General features: G+C 44.5%; 1 protein-coding gene across 9 annotated transcripts in view; it reads left to right on the top strand.

Annotated features, from left to right (window-relative positions):
• The window catches only part of TNR (tenascin R), a 223,338-nt gene that overhangs the window by 146,799 nt on the left and 49,604 nt on the right, over window positions 1–26,935 (top strand). For 7 of the 9 annotated variants that reach the window (XM_061634120.1, XM_061634118.1, XM_061634115.1 and 4 more), the window contains exons 13-17: window positions 4,061–4,213; window positions 6,103–6,222; window positions 7,886–8,029; window positions 9,159–9,289; window positions 12,737–12,869. In XM_061634120.1, the coding sequence (XP_061490104.1) occupies window positions 4,061–4,213; window positions 6,103–6,222; window positions 7,886–8,029; window positions 9,159–9,289; window positions 12,737–12,869 (681 nt within the window). Of the gene's footprint in view, window positions 1–4,060; window positions 4,214–6,102; window positions 6,223–7,885; window positions 8,030–9,158; window positions 9,290–12,736; window positions 12,895–26,935 lie in introns of all 9 variants that reach the window. The other 2 variants (XM_061634114.1, XM_061634122.1) reach the window with 2 other exon arrangements.

Here is a 26,935-nt window from a genome sequence, read left to right as displayed (position 1 = left end):
CAATCCTATGCATGTGTACTCAGAAGGAAGATCCAGTATGTTTCTCCCAGATGTGTGCATAGGATTACAGCCTAAATTGCTAAAAATCCTCAACTATGGCTCCATAAGCTTAAAGAGTCCAGACTTTCAGAGTCTGTCACTTCAGACACAGATTGGTCATTAAAATAAAAGAAGGTTAAATGTTATGGTGAGGGACCTTCATTTTCATTTGACAAGCATTTTATTTTATTTTTATTTGATTTTATTCGATTTCTATACCGCCCACAGCCCGAAGGCTCTCAGGGCGGTGCACAACATAGGATAAAATACAATAGAATCACAAAAACAGTAAAAGCATACATATTAAACAATTAAACAACCTGATATACATTAAAAGCTAAAAGATAGATTAAAATGCCTGGGAGAATAAAAAGGTTTTAACCTGGCGCCGAAAAGATAAAAGTGTAGGCGCCAGGCGCTCCTCATCAAGGAGACTGTTCCATAATTCGGGGGCAACCACTGAAAAGGCCCTAGATCTTGTTACGACCCTCCGAGCTTCTCTGTGAGTCGGAGCTCGGAGGAGGGCCTTAGATGTTGAACGTAGTGAACGGGTAAGTTCATATCAGGAGAGGCGTTCTGCTAGGTATTGTGGTCCCGCGCCGTGTAAGGCTTTATAAGTCAAAACTAGCACTTTGAATTTAGCCCGGAAACAGATAGGTAGCCAGTGCAAACAAGCCAGAACAGGTGTTATATGTGCAGACCGCCTAGTCCTCGTCAACAGTCTAGCAGCTGCGTTTTGCACTAGCTGTAGTTTCCGAACTGTCTTCAAAGGCAGCCCCACGTAGAGCTCATTGCAGTAATCCAATCTAGAGGTTACCAGAGCATGCACAACTGAAGCGAGGTCGTCGCTTTCCAGATAGGGACGTAGCTAGGCAACCAACCGAACGTGGTAGAACGCATTCCGTGCCACCGAGGCCACCTGCGCCTCGAGAGACAGGAATGGGTCAAAAAGAACCCCCAAGCTATGAACCTGTTCCTTCAGGGGGAGTGTAACCCCATCTAGAACAGGTTGAACATCCACCATCTGGTCAGAGAAGGCGCTCACCAACAGCGTCTTGGTCTTGTCAGGATTGAGCCTCAGTTTATTAGCTCTCATCCAGTCCATTATCGCAGCCAGGCAACGGTTCAGCACATTAACAGCCTCACCTGAAGAAGATGAAAAGGAGAAATAGAGTTGCATGTCATCAGCATACTGGTGACAACGCACTCCAAAACTCCTGATGACTGCACCCAGCGGCTTCATGTAGATGTTAAAAAGCATAGGGGACAAGACCGATCCCTGCGGGACTCCACAATGGAGAGTCCAGGGTATCGAACAATGCTCCCCAAACCCTACCCTCTGGAGAGACAGTCCACCAAGTAGGAGTGGAGCCACTGCCAACTCCGTGAGTCTCCCCAGAAGGATACCATGGTCGATGGTATCAAAAGTAGCTGAGAGATCAAGGAGAATCAACAGAGTAACACTCCCTCTGTCCCTCTCCCGACATAGGTCATCGTACAGGGCGACCAAGGCTGTTTCAGTGCCAAAACCGGGCCTAAAACCGGATTGAAACGGATCTAGATAATCGGTTTCATCCAAGAGCACCTGGAGCTGGCTGGCGACCACCCGTTCTAAGACCTTGCCCAGGAATGGAACATTCGCTACCGGTCTATAGTTGTTCAAATTATCTGGGTCCAGGGAAGGTTTCTTCAGGAGTGGTCTCACTACTGCCTCTTTTAAGCAACTAGGGACCACTCCATCTCTCAAGGAGGCATTTATCACTTCCCTGGCCCAGCCAGCTGTTCCAACCCTGCCAGCTTTCACTAGCCAAGAGGGGCAAGGATCCAGTACAGAGGTGGTTGCACGCACCAGTCCAAGCACCTTGTCAACGTCCTCAAGCTGTACCAACTGAAACTCATCCAATAAATGAGGACAAGACCGTGTTCCGGATACCTCATTAGGTTCAACTGCCCTAATACTGGAGTCTAAGTCCCGGCGGATGCAAGAGATTTTATCTTGGAAGTGCCCAGCAAACTCGTTACAGCGGGTTTCTGAAGGTTCTATAATATCCTGAGGGCTAGAATGTAAAAGTCCTCGGACAATTTTAAAGAGCTCCGCTGGGCAGTTGAAAGATGATTTAATGGTGGCAGCGAAGTATCTCTTTTCCGCTGCCCTCACCGCTTCTGTATACAACTTAGTGGAGGCATTTACTAAGGCATAATTGCATCCGGCATTTACCAAGGCATAATTGCATCTCAGTCAAGTAACTTCCAAATGAAAGGGCATTTGGAAATTACTTTGAAGTACACATTTTCCAGAAGCAATACACTGTATATTTGATTCTGTCCGACTGTCCTTATTTGAAGATGTTTGAAGATCTGTGTAAAGCACACGTTACTTCTACATTTTACATGTTTGCTGACACCAATGCTTCCCACAGCAATCATAACATGTAGGTAGCACACTGTCCAAGGCTGCTAGAAAGGGAGCATTGTGGAAGGTCCTGTATTGAGTTTTCAAGAAAAGCTTGAATAAGCATCTGCCCAAATGTTTTAGGAATGGTATAGACTTTCTTAGATTGGTAATATTCAAACTGTGTTTTAAAAAAGCCTGGATTTTCATTAAAGCATTTTGAGGATTCTCCAATAACATCAGTAATGGTGGGCAAGCTCCTCCCAAACACAGTTTGGCTACCACAATCATTCAGCTGCAATGGTCACAGGAGAGTATTGTGTATGATCTAGATTTCACTCTTAATGGAAAGGCCCAACAAACCTGGCCCATGCCCCATATGAACTGAGCTCACACCAAAGAATCTTCAGCAATTTTATGGCAGGCAAGTTTGACATGCAAAGAGTTATGGAAAGTCTGAAAGTCTAAACTCAGATTAGATTATATATTGGGTCCCTTTCAGCGATATGACTTAATTGTGATCATCACAATCAGAGAGGTCATGCACAGTATATCCTCTCCAATGCAAGCACATAGCAGAATATTAATACAGCTAAAGGGGTCAGGCAGTTGTGGGTGGAAGTGAGGAGCACATAGAGAAGTCTGAGCTAGAAAGCATGACTGTAAACCTCAATTCCAGACTCCAGCTTTGGGAATGTTACACGTTTGCAAAAGAGAATTAATTGAGTGGTGTATGGGGTTCTTTCAGCAATTAAAATATTCTTATCCTCAAAAACCAGAGGAGATGAATAGTTTGTTAGAACAAACTGGATTGGGCTGATGGGAATTGTAGTTCAAAAAAGTAACTTTTCCAAGCTCTGGGATTTATTACTGCTGTGCCGCATGCTCAAGACACAATTCTGTTTGAGATAGAGAAAATATAAGATACAAAGTAGAAATAAAGGTTAACTACCCCTTGTCCTTCCTTTTTAAAACAGACCAGTATAGCTAGATTTATTTATTTTGCTGTTGACTGATTCTTTTCCAACAAGCTTCTTTAGCTGGTACAAGAGAAAGGCATACTTGAGCTATTATCTTTGGTTATTCTTTCCTGCTTCCAGTTAAGTTCTGCTATAGTTTCATATTGCTTGCAATTTTGAACTGTGCTAGATTGAAGATGGAGCACTGGTGGCTTTGTCCCATGACTTTCAGTCTTGGGGTTGGGTCTCCAGGTTTCTAGAAATGTGCAGATTGAGGATTCTCTCACCCAATCTCTATTCTTCTTGAGTTCCCCATGTAGAGTAAGAAAGGTGCCACTGTTGGGGATGTGGTCCCTTTGCCAGTCTTGTTCCCAGTCTCATTTCTCCAGAGTTGGTCCTAGCTAGAGCAACTCTTTCAGCCACACATAGCACTGGACCATCTATTGATCAAGATGTACATCTTTCTTCCTGAATTGAAGGGATATAGGGAGTTCCTTGTGGCCACTTCTCAGGTGTTCCAGATAGCCATTTGGACAAATAAGAGAGAAAAGCAGCCATAAGATGTGCAATTCCAATGACTTCCATGGTGACTAAGACTGGGAAGTCTATCCTGTCAGACTGTTTTTATTGTAGCTGGATTGGCGAAGAGGTAATTGGGCCATTTTCTCAATCCATACAGGACAAGTAGACAGCGTAGTGATTGCCAAAAGTGTTACTGAATACACCGTCAGCCACCTGCAGCCTGCCACCAAGTATGAAATCAGCTTGAAGAGTGTACGGGGCAGAGAGGAAAGTGAGCCTCTCTCACACATCATGTATACAGGTATGGAATACCTTTTTGGAATATATACTGTAAAAGGGCCATGAGTTTATATGTGAACACAGGTGGAGTTAGGATGGAGAAGCATCAATGGCTAGTGGCAGGATAATGCAGAATTCCCACCGACAAGAACTACTGCGGTAGTATAGTGGCTGCAAGACTGAGCTGTCTACTAGATGTCCTTGGTTCAAATGTCGCTTATCACATTGACTCACTAGGTGTGCTTAGGCAAACAACTATTCTCTCTGCTAAGGCCTCCCAGTGGATGTCAGTTTTGGAAAGCTTAAGAATTATGTTTCCATGTAGTATAATCTGTATGTCTCTCATGTGGAGGGGAGCTGTAAGCTCCACACTTCCAGAGCAGACAGAGTCAGAGTCCATATCCAAAAGATTTTCCAGTATTGGGCTCTTGAAAAAAAATTGGCACTGGCAAAATCAAGAGACAGATGTTGAGAAATTAATTCAAGGAAAGCATGTGCTATATTTCAGAAGATTCTGATTTTCTGGGCTAATAAATAATAGGTTCTTTCTCACTGTTAAACCTCCAGAGATGCTGCCCTACTGAGAAGAATTTTATAAAGGAGGAGGAAATGGTGAAAAATAAAAAAATACTTTGTCCCAGTACAAGAAATATCCATTACTCTCACAGGTGCAGAACCTCTGGCCCATGGGCCAAATTAGACCTGCATCCACTTTGGCCCATGAGACTCTTTTTGTGAGGAAGAGGCAGTTGAAAACATCCCCCATTATATGCTTCACTGTCTTATCTCTAAAATTGTACCTCAATAGAAGCATCATGAATACTGCTAAATCAACAGAGACTAGACCTCCTACTGACTAATGAAAATAAATAAAGGCCAATCTAGACACTTTTTCTGTTTGCTTGAATGCCTCATTCATGTACAAAGCAGGGAGTTGGGAGCCTATTTTTAACATTTAAATGGGCATGCAGATTAAGGGGGCTGAGTCCTCCTTTCTTGCCTCTCTATAGCTCCAACTCCAAGCACTTTCCTCTTCAGCACAGTTCACTTCCAAGTATCAGAGCAGGGCTGCAAGTGAAATGAAGGGAGCCGTGGAGGATGGGGAGGTCAGGAGGGGTTCAGCTCCTTTCACTCCTTTTGGTGTCAAAATCAGAGTCCACCCTCTGATTTGTATGTGAATGGGCCTGATGTATGAATAATGAGGTGGCTGCTCCATCATATCTAATTTGGCCCTCAGCCTCAGGACCTAGAGCCATGGCACTTTTTCCCTTTGGGTGCTGCAAGGCAACATTCTTTTCTTCACAGTGTAACAGAATGTGATTTGGGTACTTGTATGGTTTGTGATTTGGATACTTGCTATTGAATCAAGAGTGTACAGTAGGGATGGAATCCGGTGCTGCTTTGAAAGCATTCTGTCACCCTAAAAGGCTGGTATTGATTCGAATTTGTTCTTTGTCCGCTAGCCATGGCTTTTCCTGATCCCCCCCTCAGAAAAAATATTGATATTAATATTGATATTTTGAAAGGAAATGTTAATAAATTAAAGGAAATATAGATAAATTAAAGGAAATATAGATAAATTGAAGGAAATATCAATATTAATATCAATATTTTAGATGTGAAATTCCAAAAATATTCACGGAAAACCACCACATAAAAATCCCATGTCCAACGATAGCGAATAAACAAATTCATGGAAATTCAATACCAAATCTAAATTGGGTGGAATTCTAGCACATCCGTAGTGTACAGTTGCCATGTAGTACATTCTAGTTGTCATAAAGTTTTTACTCCATGGTTTTTTGGACTTTGGTGCTCTAAGCTGTTCCTTTGGTCTTCCTACTTTGTCATGGCTAATGGCTGAAGCAAGTATATGGATTCTGTTACCTTGTCTTTCTGTACCTTTTGCAGCTATGGATAATCCAGAGAGTTTGACTGCCACAAACATTACCCCAACAGAGACACTGCTGAAGTGGGACCCACCTGTTGCTGAAGTTGAGAACTATGTCATTGTGCTCACACATGACACAGGTATGTCTGTGACAGGCTGGGTGGAAGGAGAGGGGGGGGGGAGGGAGAGAGAGAGGGAGAGAGGGAGAGGGAGAGGGAGAGGGAGAGGGAGAGGGAGGGAGGGAGGGAGGGAGGGAGAGGGAGGGAGAGGGAGGGAGGGAGAGGGAGGGAGGGAGGGGGAGGGAGGGAGAGGGAGGGAGAGGGAGAGGGAGGGAGAGAGAGGGAGGGAGAGGGAGGGAGAGGGAGAGAGAGGGAGGGAGAGAGAGGGAGGGAGAGAGAGGGAGGGGGAGGGAGAGAGAGGGAGGGAGAGAGAGGGAGGGAGAGAGAGAGAGAGGGAGAGAGAGGGAGAGAGAGGGAGAGAGGGAGAGAGGGAGAGAGGGAGGGAGAGGGAGAGAGAGGGAGAGAGAGAGAGAGAGAGAGAGAGAGAGAGTGTGTGTGTGTGTGTGTGTGTGTGTGTGTGTGTGTGTGTGTGTGTGTGTGTGTGTGTAAACAACCAGGGAAAGGATATGTGTATCTCAAACTGGATGTTCTAGCAGCCACTTTACTCTGTATGCCACTCTGGCAATGTGGCAGAAGAAGGAGCTGCTGCTCTGTTCTCTGCTGTGCTTATGCCAAAGAATGCTGCTATAGTTCAGCAAGTGACACGAAGGGACCAGAAAGATTCCACCTGGTCCTTTAAAATGCAGTTTCAGCTATGTTGGCAAAATCTAACAATATAACAGGATTTTTTTTAAAAAAAAAGTCTTCACTGCTGAATAATGAGGCAGTTATCCCTTGAATTTAAACTGTTGCCTGACAGAAATAACAGTGTGAAACTAGTACAAGAGTACAGAAAAACCAGAACAGGGTCACCAACCTTTTTGGGCCAGGGGGTCAATCTGGAATTTTGGGGGTCAATCTGGAATTTTGAGGAAATGCTGCGGGTGCCAGTCACAAAATGGTGGTTGTGTGAGATGTGTGGCATAACACAAAATGGCTATCACATCTACAAGACATGTTCAGTCCTGGCATCCAGTGAAAAGTAGACGTGTTTAAGGGGGTGAGTTCAATGCAGGAGAGGGTGACCCAGTGAAAATAGGAACCAAGTAGGAAAAGTGGATATTTGCTAAAACCTTTCATAGGCACTATAGGAGGTATTGACAGGCATATTTGTGCCTGTGTGCTCTGGGTTGGCAACTCCTAAACTAGAGTGTCAGATGTTGTTGTTGTCCATCTGCAACATTATCTACTTCTGACAGTGTAACATTTCTTCTATATTAGGATGGATTCACACAACCAATTTTTACCCATTATGAAGAGATGCTTCCTTTCACCTTGGCATAGCTCCCAGTCCTCCTAGCAACAGATTTGTTGTCCACATTGATCTCAGTCTTATGAATAGTTCATCTGCAAGTTCCAAGAAGTATTCAGTCTTGATTTTTGAGACTTGCCAAATTTGCACCAGGCTATGATCTGGCTGAAGGCTGAACCATTGGCAAGACTGGAATCTCCAGCAGAGGCAACTGTCAAAATCAACTTTATTATCTGAGCACCAATTATGTGAACCCACTCTCAGGCTGCTCCTTTCCCCCATGTCATTGTATGGGTTATCTCACAATTGTCTGTTTTATTCTTGTTGCATCTCACACTAGAAGGTTGTTTTCCAAAAATCTCGTATTTTGTACAGTCCATCTCCTGATTTCAGTTGCAGGAGAGACCATTTTAGTGGACGGGACTAACCAAGAGTATCAGCTTATCAGTTTGCTCCCCAGTACCAGCTATGGGGTCACCATGTATGCCACCAACGGGCCTGTCACCAGCAGAACCATCTTCACCAACTTTACTACTCGTAAGTATAGTATATTTTTCTTATTGCCAGGAAATATGCTCATAATAATTTATTAATAATTTGTTAATAATAATGGTTGTCAGGTGAGGGGGAAGGAATAAAACTATGAGGGATGGAGAATACTTGGTTCAGCAATACTACATGTGAGAAGGATCTTGGAATTGTTGTTGATCACAAGCTGAATATGGGCCAACAGTGCAATATGGCTTCAAAAATGGCAAATGCTGTTTTAGCCTGCATTAATAGAAGTATAGTTTCCAAATTGTGTGAAGTACTAGTTCCCTTCTTTTTGGCACTGGTTAGGCTCATTTTGAGTATTGTATCCAGTTCTGGACACTTTAAGAAGGATGCAGACAAACTGGAACAGATACAGAGGAGGGCAACAAGGATGAACAGGGGACTGGAAACAAAGTTCTGTGAGGAGAGACTGAAAGAACTGGGCATGTTTAGCCTTGAGAAGAGGACAGGGGAAGTGACATCACTCTTCAAGTACTTGAAAGGTTGCCACACAGAGGAGGGCCAGGATCCCTTCTCGATCATCCCAGAGTGCAGGACATGGAATAATGGGCTCAAGATACAGGAAACCAGATTTCAACTGAACATCAGGAAAAACTTCCTAAGCGATACAACAATGGAACCAGTTACTTAGGGAGGTGGTGGGCTCTTCAAGAGGCAGCTGGAGAGGCACCTGTCAGGTACGCTTTAACTTGAATTCCTGCATTGAGCAGGGAGCTCAATGCAGCTCTACTATTCTATGATTCTATGATCAACTGAAGAGTTTTCACACTCTTGAGTATCCAAAAGATAGTTTGAATATTACAAAACCCCACAACAAAATGACAGCATCAGATTTTGGGGGGGTTATTGCACTGCTTTAGTGCATATATTAAATTTGTTTCTGCTGCTCCTCTAGATCAAGATTTCCTTCAGAATCAAAAAGGGATACTGCAAGGCAAAGTTGGCCAACTTTTTCAGCAGTGAGTTGGGAATTTCACCTCCCCCCCAAGACTGAAGACTCTGGCAGGCAACCCAGAAATCCTCCACCTCTGTGTCGTTGCTGTTCAAACAACAATAAAAACCTACATAAACATGTAATGCCCTACTTTGATTCCTTTCCCAACCTTTGCAGTTTTGGATCCTCCATCAAATCTGACAGCAAGTGAAGTGACTCGGCGAAGTGCACTACTTTCATGGCTGCCTCCTATGTCTGAGATTGAGAACTACATCATGACATACCGGTCACTTGATGGAAGCCGCAAGGTGAGTCCTTATTCCAAGAAGTCTATAATGCTAGGGCTGAGCCAAACAATCACCAGCTTCTCATTTTTTGTTTTCCTGTTTGTTTGTGCTTGAGGGTTGTGATTTCAGGGCAGACTTAATCCCCTGCAAACACTCAATTCTACCTTTTCTTGTAGTTGTTCACAGTCACTTCCTCTCTCTTTTGTTGTTGTTTTGGCAGCCATCTTTTCTCTGTTTCATAGCTCCTTGTGACTCCTTTAATGTTGTCATAGCACTATGTAACAGATTAGATTTGGCTATTGGATGATGTCACTAAGAGCAAATGAAGCCCATTTAGAGTGAGGGTAATGCTTCTCTACCTGTCATATGGACAATCCTAGTCAACCAAGGATAACATAACAACCACTTTTGTAGCCCATTTGCACTAGTCCCTTAAAAAAAATCAGTGAAAAAGAGGAGCCTCTTTCAATTCTGGCACACAGGATGGCTGCTGAATCTTACAAAAGATCACATGATATGGAGAGCAGTATATAAGACTGCTGTCTAAGGGAATAACAGAAGAAAAGGATGTTCCTTAAAACCCAAGAATTTTGTTTGTTTGTTTAATGTAGCAAAGAGTCATGTACATGATGACACTTTATGTTAGTCCCAATCCATCTCTAGTCATGGGCAACTAATTATGTGTAACTGGTGGCTTCAGATTGAGATATGCAGCAAAAGGCTCATCCAGCAAGTTTAATAGAGTTTGGGTGAGCATTACGGTGCAGATGAGGATCTGTACCCAGAAGCACATCTGCATTCTCACTGGCTCCATGTGCACAGATCTTCTTTGCAGATAGTACAAATAATAGCATGGAGCAACCCTTTGACTGCCAGGGAAAATTTATGTGTGAATTAAGTTAAACTGGAAACAATAGTGATGGTGATTATACCTACAATGAAGCTTCACACAGTATAGTTTATATTTATTTGTGTATAATATATTGTTGAAAGTATTTATATACTGTGGAGGTCCGTGCTTTGTCTTGATCTGTTCCACCATATATTTTTATTTGAAAAAATTGAAAGAGCAGAGGGTGTGTCTTATTCAGAATTGTAACAACATTTTCATACAAGATTATTAATCCTTGTTTAAACCAACTATCAAAGAGAAGCAATTTTTGCATAGATGATGATAATGGTTTCTCTTACTTGATTGTTCACAAATTCTTTCTTAAGATTGATGTTAGGGATAGCTGGGGCTAGTTGTGCACAATTGATCCAAACTTTAAATATTGCATTTGTAGATGATAGAAGAAGTTGTTTGCTTGTTATTGTCTTCGACTTAAACCATAATTGTTACTGCAGTTTTTTATTGTACAATTCTTGCTCGGCTTTTAATAATACATTATTTCTGTCTTCCAACCATTCCAAGATTCACGACAGTTTAACCACTTGAGTATCTTTCCATGCTGGGTATTCCCAATCTACCATTAATCTTCCATGATTATACACCTCATTTAGAAAAAAATTAATACAACCAGATAAAAAGAAAGCTACTGAAAAAATACACCACTTTTTTTCTTTGCTGAAAAACCCACAACTACACCCAACATACAAAAGGAAATGGAACTGAGATTTAGTGAAATTCAGTTTATCAATGTCAGAAGAAGAATGGATCTGGCTGTTTAAGAACATTCCAATAATATTATTAAGCAGTAACCTGAAAGAGAACTTCTTTAAAGCAACATACCAAGGTACTTAACACCGCACAGGCTGAGTAAAATATATTTGGAGATGCACAAGAAGTAAGGCAGACGATATACAACTTTTGTTGGAGATGCAAAAGAAATAAGGCAGACTATATACACCTTTTCTGGGACTGTGCTAAAATAAAACCATTTTGGAATGCAATTTTAGATATCATACACAGGACAAACAATATCAAGAAATCCTAAAACAATTCTTCTGTGCATGTTCCATCAAGAGGTCACGAATGTGGACTTTCAATTAGTAACAACTTTGCTCACAGTAGCGAAAATATGTATTGCCCAATGTTGGAAGAATAACAAACCCCCACAGTTGACAGAATGGTTGAGAAATGGTTGGGAAACAGTACTAATAATAAAAATGGCATATAACAGGAATGAGGTTTACCATAACTATCAGACTAAGTTCCAGGAGAGATGGACCTTGTTTATACAATTTTGGAACAATAAAGTAACAGGCGAATTAGCTCCACTTAATTCATTTACACCAATATAATTCTTTTTTTCTTTCCTACGTAAACACATATATGGTTATGAGATTCTTTCTGCATTTTGATTGCTTCCCTTCTTATTTTCTTAATTTTTTGTACTGTTAAGTGACGTTATATTTATTTTATTTTATTTATTAAATTATTTATAAGCAACACTTTTCATCAAACTATGTCAAGGCATTACAACACAAAAATAGAATTAAAAACCAATAAAACTTAACTAAAAATAATAATAAAAGCATCCATAAGTACTGTATTGGTTGGAAAAGAAAATTCATATTAAAAGACCTCTCTAAGAAGTTCAGTTTTCAGGAGATGCCTGAAAGACAGAAGGGATGGTTCCTGTCGAATCTCTGTTGGTAGGGAGTTCACAGGGCAGGGCCTGCCACACCAAAAGCTCGGTCCTTGGTCGAGGCCAACCAAGCCTTGGGGCTTTGAGGAACCACTATGTGTGCCACATCAGAAGATCTCAGTGATGAGATGGAACACAGGGAGTCAGGCGGTCCTTAAGATGCATTGGGCCCAAGTTGTTTAGGGCTTTGTGAAAGTACCTTGAACCTCGCCTGGTAGCAAATTGGCAATGAGTGCAGGTCTTTCAGCAGCAGTATAACATGCCAGTAATCTGCTCCTGTGAGCAGTCTGGCCGCTGCATTCTGAACTAGTTGCAGCCTGCAGATCAGATACAAGGGTAGGCCCACATAAAGCACATTACAAAAATCAAGTCTTGAGGTACCAATGCATGGACCATTGTGGTCAGCTCTCATGGTCCAGGAACAGTTTGTGTACCAACCAAAGCTGGCAGGAAACACTCCTGACCACACCGCTCATTTGAGCCTCTAGTGACAGAGATGGATCAATGAGTACCCCCAAACTGCTCACCTGCTCCTTCAGAAGGAGTGCAATCCCAGCCAGGGCAGGCAATTGACCTATGTCCCAGATATGGGAATCACCCACCCACAAGACCTCTATCTTTCCAGGATTCACGCTCAGTTTCTTGACCCTCATCTAGTCCACCACTGCATCCAAGCAGCAGTCCAGGGCTTGCACAGCCTCTCCTGATTCACATGTAATGGAGAAATAGAGATGAGTATCATAAGCGTACTGATGGTACCTTGCTTCAAAGCTCCTGATGACCTTCAGATTCCTGTTTCTTATTATGTACCTAAGCTCCACAAATTTCCCTCCTGCTGATCGCTATCCTTTCCATCCATTTTGGTTACTGTGCACAGGAGTTGATTGTGGATGCAGAAGACACCTGGATCCGCCTAGAAGGGCTTTCAGAAAACACTGAGTACACAGTGCGCCTGCAAGCAGCCCAGGATGCCGTGCGGAGTGGGTTTACCTCCACCATCTTCACTACAGGTGAGAGGACTACATCATACTTACAGTAAGTTCTCTTTTGTTATCTCCCATAGCTCTGATGGCCTCAAATACTTTTAGTTGAAGTCTCATTAGGAGTTTGGCTTTTTAAAAAGAGACTGTATAATTGTTTTGTCCTTCAAACTTTAAAGAATCCATAACTTGGCCCACACCAGGCTTGACATCATCACTTAACATATACACTTAGTGCTTGTCATCACCCCACACAGGCTGACTGGCTTAACTTCCATAGCTGAAAGGCATTACCCTCCCTCTTTCCCACAAAAAAGGCAAAAGCAAAAATAGGTAAGGAGTATAAAGGGAAGATTTCAAACCAAAGGTTTTTCACAAAGTAGGTGAGTGGTTCCAAGGTCAGCCGTGAAATCGGGAAACATGGCTAGATGGCATGAGGGAGAGACTGATAGCCACACAGATAGCTCATTCTCCTGTGCATGTAAAGATGATATCAGGTGGGTAATTAGCTCCACCTAGTGGTTGAAGGCAAAAGAGTACTGCTGATGTTTTACTGTACATTTGTTTCTAGTCTGCGCCTGCTCCGTGCTCAGTTTTTCTCTTTTGCCTCCAGAAAGTGGTTGGATCCTCTCTGGCTCCGTGGTTCAGGCTTGTATTGTTTCATTGTTTAGGTCTTCCGTGTTGGTTCTTTGTTGTCCTTTCCCTCAGTGTGCCTTATCCCTTCTGTGAAAAGTTTTTAAAAAAAAAAAGAGGTTCCTTGTGTCCTTCCCTGCTAACCTTCCTCCGTGGCGAGGAGCAGCTAGCCCCTCCCCACGGCTCTTGCAGCCGTCGGCCTCTTCAGGCTCCCTCTCCAGCTGATTCGTGGCCGTTCCTCCTCGCTCAGCAAGCACAGCGTCGTCAGATTCACCCTCACAGGCAGCTTCCCCGGGGCTCGATACCCAGGCCTCCGCCTAGATTTTTTTTCGCACTCCTTTACGAGCGGCTTTCGTTTCCCCGCTCTATAGCAGTGGGAGGGGGCAGACGCACAGAAGCAGTAGGGAAGGCGGCCGCTGCCGCGGCTGATCTTCGGGCGTTACCAGGCCGTTTCCAAGACAGTACTGTCAGTCACCAACAGCGAGAGCCGTATTCATTAACTCTATAAGTCCCGTAGTGTGTGCCCGCGATGGGAAAAGCCACACACAAAACGAAACACCTCTCAAAGGGGTGGAAACCGCTCCCCCACACGTTGTCAACAGGCGCTGTATCGGAACCCCTTACCGCCCTGGGCTTGGGGCAGTCTCATTCTTCGGGGGATCATTCTGAATTAGCGGTGGCCCGCCCCTCTACCGTCAGGCACGAGGTGGCTGAGGCTCAGGTTCTGGTGGGCAGGGTGGCTGCAGAGGGCAGGATGTCTGTTCCATATAAGGGAACCTGTAGAGACAGTCAAGCTCCTGTCCACCATACAAGGGACCAGAGAGACTTGGAACCCCTGTCTGATGAGGAAGGCAGCCAGTCCCACCCTCCCTTGGACACTATTTTTTCTACTGCATCCTCTCCCGAGGCCTTTACTGGGTTTTTGGATGAACCAATCCCCGTCCAACAGGTTCAAGCAGCTGAAGAGCATAGGCTCCGTTCATCTCACACTCAGGCTCGCCCTGTCCTGTTACATCTGTCAACACATTCAATTCAACAACTGAAAGAGCAGCTTAGGGGTGCCCTCTTAATGGATCTCGCTAGAGACTTGTCTTCTCAAGCTACATCAGGCTCACTACCCTCACGGTATCCAACTACAGATCACTTGAGGGCAAATCCACGCCCTTCCCCTAGCCGCTCATCTCCAGATCCCTATGCCGCATCTCAAGGCAGACACCTGCAGCTCCCTGAGCAGGAGCCTATAGACACAGAAAATGACTTGATTGTCTTGGATGAAGAGGAATGGAGTGGAGAGTCGGAATCTGAAGAGATTCTATCGACTAGGATATTTCATGAGGCTCATTTCCTTCCTCTGTTGTGCAAGGTGATGGAAGCCCTTACCCTCACCTCTGCAGAGGATTCTCCTACTCCATCCACCTCACGAGTGTCAGCAGTATGTCCAGATCCAAAGCCTAGGTCTAGAGTGTTGAAGCTTCCTTCTCTTCTCCCGAAGATGCTCAAATCAGAATTTGACGTTCCTTTGCAATTCAAAAAATCGGTTTCTGTGGCCAACAAATTTTATACACTGGAACAACCGATCATGGATCAGTTGAAGGTCCTGCTCATAGACGCATCTATAGTAAATCTCCTGAATCCATCTTTGAATCCAAAAGACTAAGATGCCACTGAGCGCAAGATGGACCAGGGGCTTAGAAGAGCGCACGAGGCTAGTGCGCTATCAATCAGGGCAGCAGCAGCCTCCTTGGTGTTTGCTCGAGCTTCCCTTCTTTGGCTGGAAGACCTGCTGAATGACCCACAGCAGGACCCAGCCCGAGTGCACAAATCTCTGCTGAAGGTCTCCCGGGTGGTTACCTTCATGGCAGATGCGTCTATGGATGCCATGCAGTTTGCAGCAAGGTCGCTAACGGCAGGGATCTTCACGCGAAGGACCCTTTGGCTTCGACATTGGGAGGCAGACCCTGCAGCTCGTTTGAACCTTGCCTCAGAACCCTACGTAGGAGGCAAATTATTTGGGGACACCGCCCTCGCGAATGTCTTGGAAACTAAGGAAAAGAAAAAGTCCATGCCATCCACCAGAAAAAGGGATGACGGAAGAACCTTTTGTCGGTCATTCCATCCATATCACTTGTCGCAGTCCTTTCGGGGCTCACGCTCCTTTGGCAGACAGAAGGACGCCCGCTCCAGCCGTCCCTTCTGGAACAGACAGCGCAGCCAGCTTAAGTCCCAACAACACCTTTCGGGTCGATCTGGCTTTGCATCCCAGTCACGTGGAAACAGACGTCAGTTCTGACGCCTCCTCCTCGCCGGTGGGAGGCCGTCTCCAACATTTTGCTCACCGATGGAAGGACTTATCCTCCGATCAGTGGGTTCTACACACTCTTCGATACGGCCTTCGCCTGGAATTTTCTTCCACCCCCTCCGGCGAGATTCATTCCATCCCCTCTATCAGCGAATCCACACAAGAGGGACAAAGTTTTGCCGTCAGTTTCCCATCTCTTACACATGGCAGCCATCGAGAAGGTACCACCAGGAGAGAGATTCCTGGGAAATTACTCTCTGTTCTTCACCGTCGAGAAAAAAGACGGTTCATCCAGGCCTGTGTTAGACCTCAAGGGTCTAAATTACTTCATAAAATACCGCAAATTTCATATGGACACCTTACTGTCAATCAAGGAAGCACTGAGGATAGGAGACTTCCTCTCCTCTATCGACCTGAAGGAGGCCTACCTTCACATACCAATCTTTCCTCCTCACAGAAGGTACCTTCGCTTCGCAGTGGGACAAGACCATTATCAATTCAGGGCTATGCCCTTTGGCCTCTCGTCTGCTCCCAGGGCATTCACAAAGGTCGTGGTTGCCCTGGTGGCACACCTCAGGACACTGGGGATTCATATCTTTCCTTATCTGGACGGTTTTCTGATCTGCTCACCATCGTTGCACAAGGCATGGGAGGACCTCCATGTCACCCTGACTTGTCTAAAGGACCATGGCTTCCTGATCGACGAGGCCAAGAGCCATCTCTTTCCGTCCAACCGCATTACGCATTTGGGAGCGACTATCGACTCTCAACACGGCCTCATTGCCTTGTCCCAAGACAGGATCAGCAAGATTCGCAAAGTAACATTGGATGTCCTATCCTCCCCCTCAACGGACCTGATGGAGTTGGCAGCGCTTCTCGGTTTGATGGTGTCCACGTTCCTAACAACGCTGTGGGCATGTCATCATTCCCGCACACTTCAGTGGGCGCTCCTGCACTTCCAAAACGACATAGCGTCCAGACATCACCGCAGAATCACTCTGTCACCACAGGTTCGGCAGTCTCTGTTCTGGTGGACCCACGAGTCCAACTTGGCAAGAGGGGTTCTTTTCCAGGACCCACTGCACACCCTGATAACGTCAGATGCCAGCCTATCGGGATGGGGAGCCATATGCGACGGGCAGATGATTCAAGGCACGTGGTCGCCTCAGGAATCCACACTGCCGATCAACCTGCTCGAACTACGTGCAGTCCGTCTGGCCCTCGAACACTTCGCGAGCACCAGACGGTTAGGAGCGGTACTTATCAGAACAGACAACGTGTCGGCCAAATCTTATTTGAGCCGTCAGGGGGGCACATGCTCCCTTCTTCTTCAGAGAGAAGCCTTTCTCCTCTTCCAGTGGGCGGAGAACAATGTCGACTCGATAGCAGCGGCATATCTCAAGGGGGAGGACAACAGCCAAGCGGACTGGCTCAGTCGGGAGAAGCTGCTTCAAGGAGAATGGAGTCTTCACCCAGAGGCCTTTCATCAGATAGTGGAACGTTTTGGCCACATTCAGGTGGACCTATTTGCCACCAGTCACAATCGGCAGGTGAAGAGGTTCTTCTCCCGGTATGTGACACCAGGTGCGGAGGGGATAGATGCTTTAACTTCCCGGTGGCCTCCGGGCAGACTATATGCCTTTCCTCCGATTCCAGTTATTCCCAGGGTGATCAAAAAACTGCGTGCCGAGAGATCAGCGGTTCTATTGGTGGCTCCCTGGTGGCCAAGGAGACCTTGGTTTCCAGACCTCCTCGACCTATCGGTGGAACCACCATGGAAGATTCCAGTGCGACGGGACCTACTATCTCAGGGACAGCTCCGGCACCCAGACCCAGAGTGGTGGGCACTTCATGTATGGAACTTGAACGGAAGAGACTCTTGAAAAAAGGCATCTCTCCCCAAGTTTTGGAAACCATGATGGCTTCTAGACGTCCATCCACACTCAGAATATACGAAAGCACATGGAAGGCCTTCTCATGCTGGTCACGGAAGAGAGGGCTTCTTCCTCGGAAAGCGGGGGTCAACCAGATCCTGTCTTTTCTGCAAGACGGCTTATCTTTAGGTCTCAGACCTAACACCCTGAGGCCCCAAGTTTCAGCCTTATCGGCAATTCTCTCCAGATCCCTGGATAATCCAATCAGCTCTCACCCTTTCGTCAAACGTTTCCTCAGGGGAGCAACGCTGACTGCGCCACCTACGGTGCACCGCTACCCAACTTGGGATCTACATAAAGTTTTGTCAGCCCTTCAAAAACCTCCATTTGAACCTCTGAGCCAAGTTTCCCTCCGTCTTCTGTCCTTTAAGGTCTTGTTTCTGGTGGCCATTACTTCGGCCCGTAGAGTGTCTGAGTTGAATGCCCTGTCTGTCCATAAAATTTTTTGTATATTTCATAAGGATAGAGTAGTCCTACGTACTGTCCCTTCCTTTCGTCCCAAGGTGTTGTCTACCTTCCATTGCCAACAAGAGCTGGTATTGCCATCCTTCTGTCCGAATCCGGTCCACCCTTTAGAGAAAGCCTGGCATTCTCTTGACGTGAGAAGAGCCCTTAAGGTTTATATTTCCAAGACTAAGCCAATTTGGAAAACAGATAATTTGTTCGTCTCTTTTCACCCTACATCCCTAGGGAATAAGGTGACCACGTCCACGCTGGCCAGGTGGATCAAGGCATGCATATCATTGGCATATGCCTCTCTACGATTAGCCCATCCTGCCGGAATAGTAGCTCACTCTACCAGGGCAGCGGCCACATCAGCAGCCTTTTCCCATAATGCCCCTCTAGCAGAAATTTGTAGGGCGGCTACATGGTCCACTCCCAATACGTTCATTAAACATTATAAAATAGACTCCTATGCTTCAGCTGAGGCAGCCTTCGGGAGGAGGGTGCTACAGCACGTCCTCACAAATCAATAGTCGCCACAGCCCAGCAGTATTCCCACCCTACATGGGTCAGCTTTGGTATGTCCCACCTGATATCATCTTTACATGCACAGGAGAAGAGACATTTGGTCTTACTGTGAAATCGGTCTTCTCTGTGCATGTCAAAGATGATATCAGGGCCACTCCCTATGAGGGCTGGGCTGCCTTTGCAAGCACTATTGACCTTCAGCAGAGAGTGTATGAGTACTGTTGTCTTGTCTTATTTGTGGCGTTTATTGGCCTTATTCGTATGGGCTTGTCATCGAAAACTGAGCACGGAGCAGGCGCAGACTAGAAACGAATCTACAGTAAAATGTCAGCAGTACTCTTTTGCCTTCAACCACTAGGTGGAGCTAATTACCCACCTGATATCATCTTTGACATGCACAGAGAAGACCGATTTCACGGTAAGACCAAATGTCTCTTCTGGAATATTTTGTAAACACTGTTTGTACATTTTAAAATGTGTTTTGACAGTGCTGAAGCTAAACACCTCCTTTTTTATTGATTTATTTTTCTTAGAAAATTTATTAGCTGCCCTCCAAGGCTGCCAGAGCAACTTTTGAATAAAGCATAGAAGTACAAAGATACAAATACAATTTTGAAAGCATTCAAAACAAGCAAGTCACAGCATGCAGTAAAAATCCAGCATAAAAGCACAAAAGAAAACTACAAGGCCTAGGCAAATAAAATGTTTTTCACCTGGCACCAAAAAGAGAATAGAGATAGCTCCAGGTGAATCTCTTTGGAAAGAGAGTTTTAAAGACAGGGTGCCACAACAGAAAAAGTCTAGTCTCTGGTCACCACCTCCCTTATTTCAGACATTGAGTAGGCCCTCTGAGACCTATTTCAGGTTGATGTAGGGCCTGCTGATACTTTATGTACCCTGGCCTCAGTCATTTAGAGCAGGGGTTCCCAAACTGTGGTTTGTGAACCACCAGTGGTCCAGGAGCTTCATTCAGGTGATGTTTGTGTAGATCATTTGAATTCTAAGGTATTCAAATTGTAATACAATAAAATACAATATAAGTAATAAAAGAAGCAATACCAATACAAATAAAGATAGGTAGCACCACACTTTACATTTGCTACAATAGGCAGAAAAATCATTAGGTGAGGCAAAGACCCTCAGCACTTTTTAAGGGTTCCATGGGGAAAAAAGTTTGGGAACCACTGATTTAGAACCATACACATAAAACCAGCACTCTGAATTGTGCCCAGAAACAGACTGACACCTTGTCTAGCTGTTTCAAAATTAGCATAGTAGGTTTTATGTGTCCTTCCTAGTTTACCTAAATTATCAGTATCAGTATCAGATTCCACAGCCTGAATGTTTAATTTGTGATGAGATTTTAGATTAGTTTGTGATACAAATGGTTGTAATCCAGGTGATGGTGCATACATAAAAATTATATAGCCACAAGAGTGGCTGTATACTATAGCCAGCATGGATTTTTCTCATTCCACAATGTTAAATTGAAAATACCCCCTTGACATTCTGTTGCTTCCCATAAGCTCATTTCAAAACAAAACCTTACAAAACATATAGTCCTGAACTCAGAAACACTTGCTTAACAACCCTCTAAATTTTCATGGCAATACACAAAACACTCAGAGAGAACTGAGAGTTCAAAGTGTCATGACCTAACCAGGGGTGGACCACCGCCCAGGAGGGGGGAGGGAAGAAGACTGGGATTGGGATGTCCCAGCTGGGGAAGGACTCAGCAAGAGGGGGACATTGAAGCAGCCCCTGCTCCGGGCATTCACAGACCACCTTCAGCCATCCCAGATACCCCCCGAGAGAAACCCCTGGACCTGCCCCTTACTTCTCCTTCTCCGCCACCACTGCCACTAGACAGCTGTCCCCCTGTGGAGGGAGAGGACGGGACTGAAGCTGAGACCCCACCTTCACCCAGGTCCAGGAGGCGGGTGCGGCAGGAGATTCAACAAGCCCACCTCAGGAGGAGTTTGCGCTTACATGCAACCGCCTCCAACTGTGACTTGAGGTACATGCAAGCAGGGGGCCACCCAGTCCTACTTAAGCTGGGCGAGGGCAGAGGGTTAGTTGCTGAGTCAACATCTTAATGCCGCCAAGTTGTGCCTAGTTAGTTAAAGAGGGATGCTGAGTTCTGAGTAAGCAGTAGGTAGATTCATGAAGCACACTGAACTGAAACTTTCTCTTACTTCAATAAAAGAAAAAATGACAGCTGTGTCTGAGTCGCAGTTCCTTGAGTTCGGGCAGGACACAAAGTGTAAAAGGAGAGAGAGAAAAACCAGACCCCTTTTGGACTTTTTTCTGTCAGTGTTCTCATAATATGTTGAAATTAATTAAAAGTCAGCCATGTTCAGAGTACTTGTAATCCTATTATTGACATTCCCCATACTCTGACATTCATCTTCTGCAGTTTAAAAGTTTAAAAAATGCTTGGCCAATCTTTAATTAATTTAAGAAATTTAGCATTGGAGTCAATGATAAGCCCAGGCATGCTCAGTAAGAACCAACTGTCAGTGTTCTAAAAGTCAGACTCACAGCTGCTTGGCTTGCCTAATCGGGGCCACACCCATCCCAGACATTTATTTCACTTTAGACAGTCATTGCTTCCCCCAAAGAATCCTGAAAAGTGTAGTTTGTGAAGGGTGCTGAGAGGAGACTCCTATTCCCCTGAGAAAGCTCCGATGGCCAGAGTGGTTTAACAGTCAGCTGCTCTGATTGAAGCTTTGTGAGAGAACAGGGTGTCTCATAGCAATTCTAAACACCGTTCAGTAACAGCTCTTCCCAGGATTCGTTGGGAAAAGTCATGACTGTCTAAAATGAAATAAAGGCCTGGTGTGCATGTGGCCAGGGACAGCTTTTGTTTAAATGTGGGTGGGAGGCTACATGTGCCTGCTGTAGAATAAAAAGATGGGGGAAACCCTGGAAAAGAATGATACTGTTCACAGTATTTTCCTTTTAGAAAGGAAAGGGGCTTCCCCTCTGCCCAGTGTCCACCCATCATCCTTCCCCCTCCCCTCCCCTTCCCTCCTCCTCCCCTCCCATCCCTCCCCCAGTCAGTTTCACCTATCCTAAGCATTTGCACAAGTGTAAATCCCACTGAATTCAAAAAGTATGCAAATGATCAAACCTGCCCTCCCCTCCTCCTCCCTCCTACCCCCTCTCCTGCTCCTTCCCTCCCCCTTTTTTCCTTCTGATCCCCCTTCCCTCCCCCTTCCCTCCTTTCCTCCCCTTCCCCCTCCCCTTCCAATCCCCTTCCTCTCCTTCCCTCTCCTCTCCCCTCCCCCCTCCTCCCCCATGGTCAGTTTTACTTATCCTAACCATGATTCCACATGAGAAATCCCATTGAACTCAATAAGCATGCAAATGATCAGACCTGCCTTCCCCCCTCCTCTCCCTTCCTCCTCCCTTGCCCACTCCAGCCCTCCCTCCCTCCTTCTCCTCCCCCCATGGTCAGTTTTACTTATCCTAAGCATGATTGCACAAGAGTAAAGTCCACTGAACTCAATAAACATACAAATGATCAAACCTGCCCTTATCCCCTCCCCTTCCTGCCTGCACCCATCCCACTCCTCCCCTCTGCCCTTCCTCCCCTCCCTACTCCTCCCCTATCCCTGCCCTTCCTGCATCTCCCCTCCCCATCCTGTGGTCAGTTTCACCTGTCCTAAGTATGATTGCAGGGGAGTAAATCCCACTGAACTCAGTAAGCATGCAAATGGTCTATCCATTCTCAGCAAACTTGCACAGGATCCCATTTCTTACCTCTCAGATTAAAAAGCAGATAAATTCACTAACAGACAAAAAAGTTGCGGTTTAAGAATGTACCTATAGGCAACAGATATTTCTATCAAACTTTAAAAAGCAGGGAAATTGGGCAGCTATAGGGAATGCACCAGGGCAGCAGGAGACCTGATCCCCTCTCTCAGATATTGTACTGCCCTACAAATTTGTTAAATGCAAACACAATTTGGGTTGGTCTTTCACAGTCCAATCCACTTCCTGTGTAGCTTGGAAGAATATGGTAACATGTGCCTCTGAGCATATGGTGAGTGGTAGCAACACCTGCAATCAACCTAAATAACAAAAACAAGATGTGTACTCTGCTGGTCTTGTTTTAGCAGGGAGAAAGCAACAATATTAAAACAGTTGATATAGTTCAGATAGTCACGTTAAATATGTTTGATTTACTTTGCAATTTTAGTTGCCTATATAAGTTTCCTTCTGTTTTTGTGAATATGTGAAGGTCGGCAACACTAAAAAACCTCCAAAAACAATTGTGGAATAATGGCACTGACTATTTTGCAGAATAGTTTCCAATGAACATGAGGAGTGTCTTAGTTTGCACAAGATAAAACAGTAGGAGGTGAAATATATTCTAGCAAATTGTAGGTGCGCTCTATGTTTTTAATTGACCATGCCCACCTTTCCTTAAGTGTAGTGGTTTAAGCATAGCAGGCTCAAAACATGCATCTTGGGCAGGCCAAGTTTGTTTTTTCCAACAGCTAGAGTCATTGCTTAAGTAGCAACATATTGTAATCAGTCTGATTTTACATCAAACTGCAGTTTCAGATTCAACTGTTAATGCACCCAAAATAGGCCTCATCTGGAATACTGCGTTCAGTTCTGGGCGCCTCATTTTAAGAAAGATACAGACAAGTTAGAGCGGGTTCAGAAGAGGGTGACGAGGATGATAGCCGGTATGGAGAACAAGTCTTATGAGGAAAGGTTGAAGGAACTTGGCATGTTCAGTCTGGTGAAGAGAAGGCTGAGGGGTGACTTGATTGCACTCTTTAATCACCTGAAGGGCTGTCACATAGAGGAGGGTACAGATTTGTTCTCTGCTGCCCCAGAGGGTAGGACTAGGTCTAATGGTTTTAAGTTGCAGGAGCGTAGATTCAGATTGGACATTAGAAGGAACTTCTTGACAGTAAGGGCAGTTCGGCAATGGAACCGACTGCCTAGGGAAGTGGTGGGATCCCCTTCGCTGGATGTCTTCAAGCAGAGGCTGGACAGCTATCTGCAGGAGATGCTCTAGCTGTGGATTTCCTGCTGTGAGCAGGGGGTTGGACTCGATGGCGTACAAGGACCCTTCCAACTCTATGATTCTATGATTCATAACCTCCAGTTTGAAGCACAATGGCCATCATATGACATTGACCAATAAAAAAGCTTTGAAATGAATAAAAATACATTTGACACAGATTTCTAGAATGAATAATGAGAGATATATAATTTTCTAGGTTAGATTCTCTGTAGACACAGTAATAACACAGGAAAGAAGCAAAGTAAGAAGAACACGAGGAAACATACAAAATGTAGTTCTCCATCTTTGGAGATAGCAGGTGTTGCCACCACTCACCATATGCTCAGAGGCACATGTTACCAAATTTGCCCAAGCTACACAGGAAGTGGATTGGACCGTGAAAGACCAACCCAAATTGTTTTTGCATTTTGACCAATTTGTAGGGCAGTACAATATCTCAGACAGGAGGTCAGGTCTCCTGCTCCCCTGTTGCATTCACTATAGCTGCCCAATTTCCCTGCTTTTTAAAGTTTGATAGAACAAATCAAACCGAACTATCACTAGAAGCTAAAATGATGAAACTGAAGTTATCATGCTTTGAACACATAATGAGAAGTTATGATTCACTAGAAAAGACAATAATGCTGGGAAAAACAGAAGGGAGTAGAAAAAGACAGCCAAACAAGAGATGGATTGATTACATAAAGGAAGCCACAGACCTGAACTTACAAGATCTGAACATGGTTGTTTAAAACAGATGTTATTGGAGGTTGCTGATTCATAGGGTCATAATCAATTTGAAGGCACATAACACAGAGAGAACTATCTGTTAGCTATAGGTACGTTCTTAAACTGCAAGGTTTTTTGTCTATTCTTGAATAATCCCTTGTTGGAGAATGCTGCTATGTAAACTAATTAAGAATGTGGAATGGCACAAGAGGATGCCCAGTATGGAGTTGCTTGTTTAGAAAGGGATGCTCAAAAGTGGTCACATCCAAATACATTTATACCTAAGATGTTCAAAAGAGATGTCAAAACAGGAGCATGAAGGAGCTGTCCACCCCTATAGTTCTGAAATCACTCCCTCCATGTTTTTATCTAGGAGTCTAAAGGGGCTGCCTTTGAACCCACTGCAGATATATTCTTCATTGATGCACATGAAAAGATTTTTGAAAGAGCTGCCAGTTAACAACAGCAACTATCAATAGCCACAAAACCCATTTGCCTCACACAGCTATAGATTGGTGGCTGCTGCATTATTCTCCCTTCCACTTCAGTTACTGTAAAAGGTTAGGGTGACTGTTGCAAGGGATGAAAACCAATGCAGAGCTTTTAGAATAATCTTTCTGACAGATGAAAAGTGTATCAGATGTCCTGGTATAATTCACTGTAGCGTCGTTGGTTTTTACTTGGTTAGTATATTTTAGTTTACACTGAGGTGACCAACTTCAGTACTCTTATTTAGAATATGTATTTAGAATATAAAGTGTATTTAGTGTATTTAGAATATAAAGTCAGCATAACCAAGCAGCAAGGGCTTCAAGGTTATGGGAGACCTGATGGAGGGTAATGGCTAAGTGGCCTGGTTTGAATCTTACATCTGTCATGAGCTTACCAGGTGGCCTTAGGCAAACAACAAGTTGTCAGCCTCAGATCTGCATCTGCAATATGAAGATAATAATAATGACCTACTTTACAGGGTTATTGTAAGAACTGCAAGTTAATGTGTGTGAAGTGCTTTCTAAATCCTATTATTAGGGAGTAAGACCCATTGAACATAGTGAAATAAAATTGCATTGAGGGGCTAGCTTGTTTCCATGGGCACCAGCCAGCCATCCCTCATTTTCCCTCACATGACATGCATCAATGGATTCTCTATCAGCATGCTCATTTTCAGCTGTTCAAGAAAGAATAGGGCAATGTAACAAAGATCAGTTCTTGCTTATTGTAGCATATAGGAGACAGAGAGAACAGGTCTCCCCCCCACCCCTGCCCTACCTTTTGGCAGGCGTTTATTTTGCCTTTCTCCAAATTTCACTGGCCAGAACCTAATATTAGGCTTACTGCCCTCTGCAGCCATCTTTCTTTGTGTTCATTTGCAGCCTGTTTCCGTCTCTATATGACACACCTGCAAATCTTGCCATCAGCTATATATAATTCACCTCTACCTAGTGCTTAATTTGTAAATTAAAAGAGTATGGAGTGTGGAAGGAAAAAACTCTAAAATTCAATTGTTTTTAAAAGCAAACTGCGAGGACAGAGTTTATTGAGCAAGAAAATATACACTGATGTACATCAGGAGAGAGAGTCAAAGAGTCTCCCTCCCGAACCATGAACCCACGGGCTTATATAGTTTTATGTGCCACATAGAACCTACTAGATTTATCCCATACATGGTAAGCTGTCCATTTCATGAGGAGTGGTTATTTTTATTTATTTATTTAGTTAGTTAGTTAGTTCAATTTATATACCGCCCACAGCCCGAAGGCTCTCAGGGCGGTGTACAGCATAGGATAAAATACAATAACATCACAAGAACAATAGAACATAAATATAAACAATAAATAACCTCATATACATTAAAAGCTTAAAAGGTAGATTAAAATGCCTGGGAGAATAAAAAGGTTTTCACCTGGCGCCGAAAAGATAGAAGTGTAGGCGCCAGGCGGACCTCATCGGGGAGACTGCTCCATAATTCGGGGGCAGCCACTGAAAAGGCCCTAGATCTTGTTACGACCCTCCAAGCCTCTCTGTGATCCGGAACTCGGAGGAGGGCCTTAGATGTTGAACGTAGTGAGCAGGTAGGTTCGTATCGGGAGAGGCGTTCTGCCAGGTACTGTAGTCCCGCACCGTGTAAGGCTTTATAAGTCAAAACTAGCACTTTGAATCTAGCCCGGAAACAAATAGGCAGCCAGTGCAAACACGCCAGAACAGGTGTAATATGCGCGGACCGCCTGCTCTTCGTTAGCAGTCTGGCTGCAGCGTTTTGCACTAACTGAAGTTTCTGGACTGTCTTCAAAGGCAGCCCCACGTAGAGCCCATTGCAGTAATCCAGTCTAGACTCGCAAGAAGACAATAAGGGATGCTAAAAAAGAATTTGAGGAGCACATTGCTAAGAACATAAAAACCAACAACAAAAAATTCTATAAATAAATTCTATAAAGCAGGAGACCATCTAGGGAGACGATTGGACCCTTGGATGATAAGGGAGTCAAAGGTGTACTAAAGAACG

Source organism: Rhineura floridana, chromosome 6 (genome assembly GCF_030035675.1).
Source record: "Rhineura floridana isolate rRhiFlo1 chromosome 6, rRhiFlo1.hap2, whole genome shotgun sequence".
Classification (NCBI taxonomy): domain Eukaryota; kingdom Metazoa; phylum Chordata; class Lepidosauria; order Squamata; family Rhineuridae; genus Rhineura; species Rhineura floridana.
The sequence above is the reverse complement of the archived record's forward strand: the minus strand, read 5'-3'. Positions and strand labels throughout refer to the sequence as shown.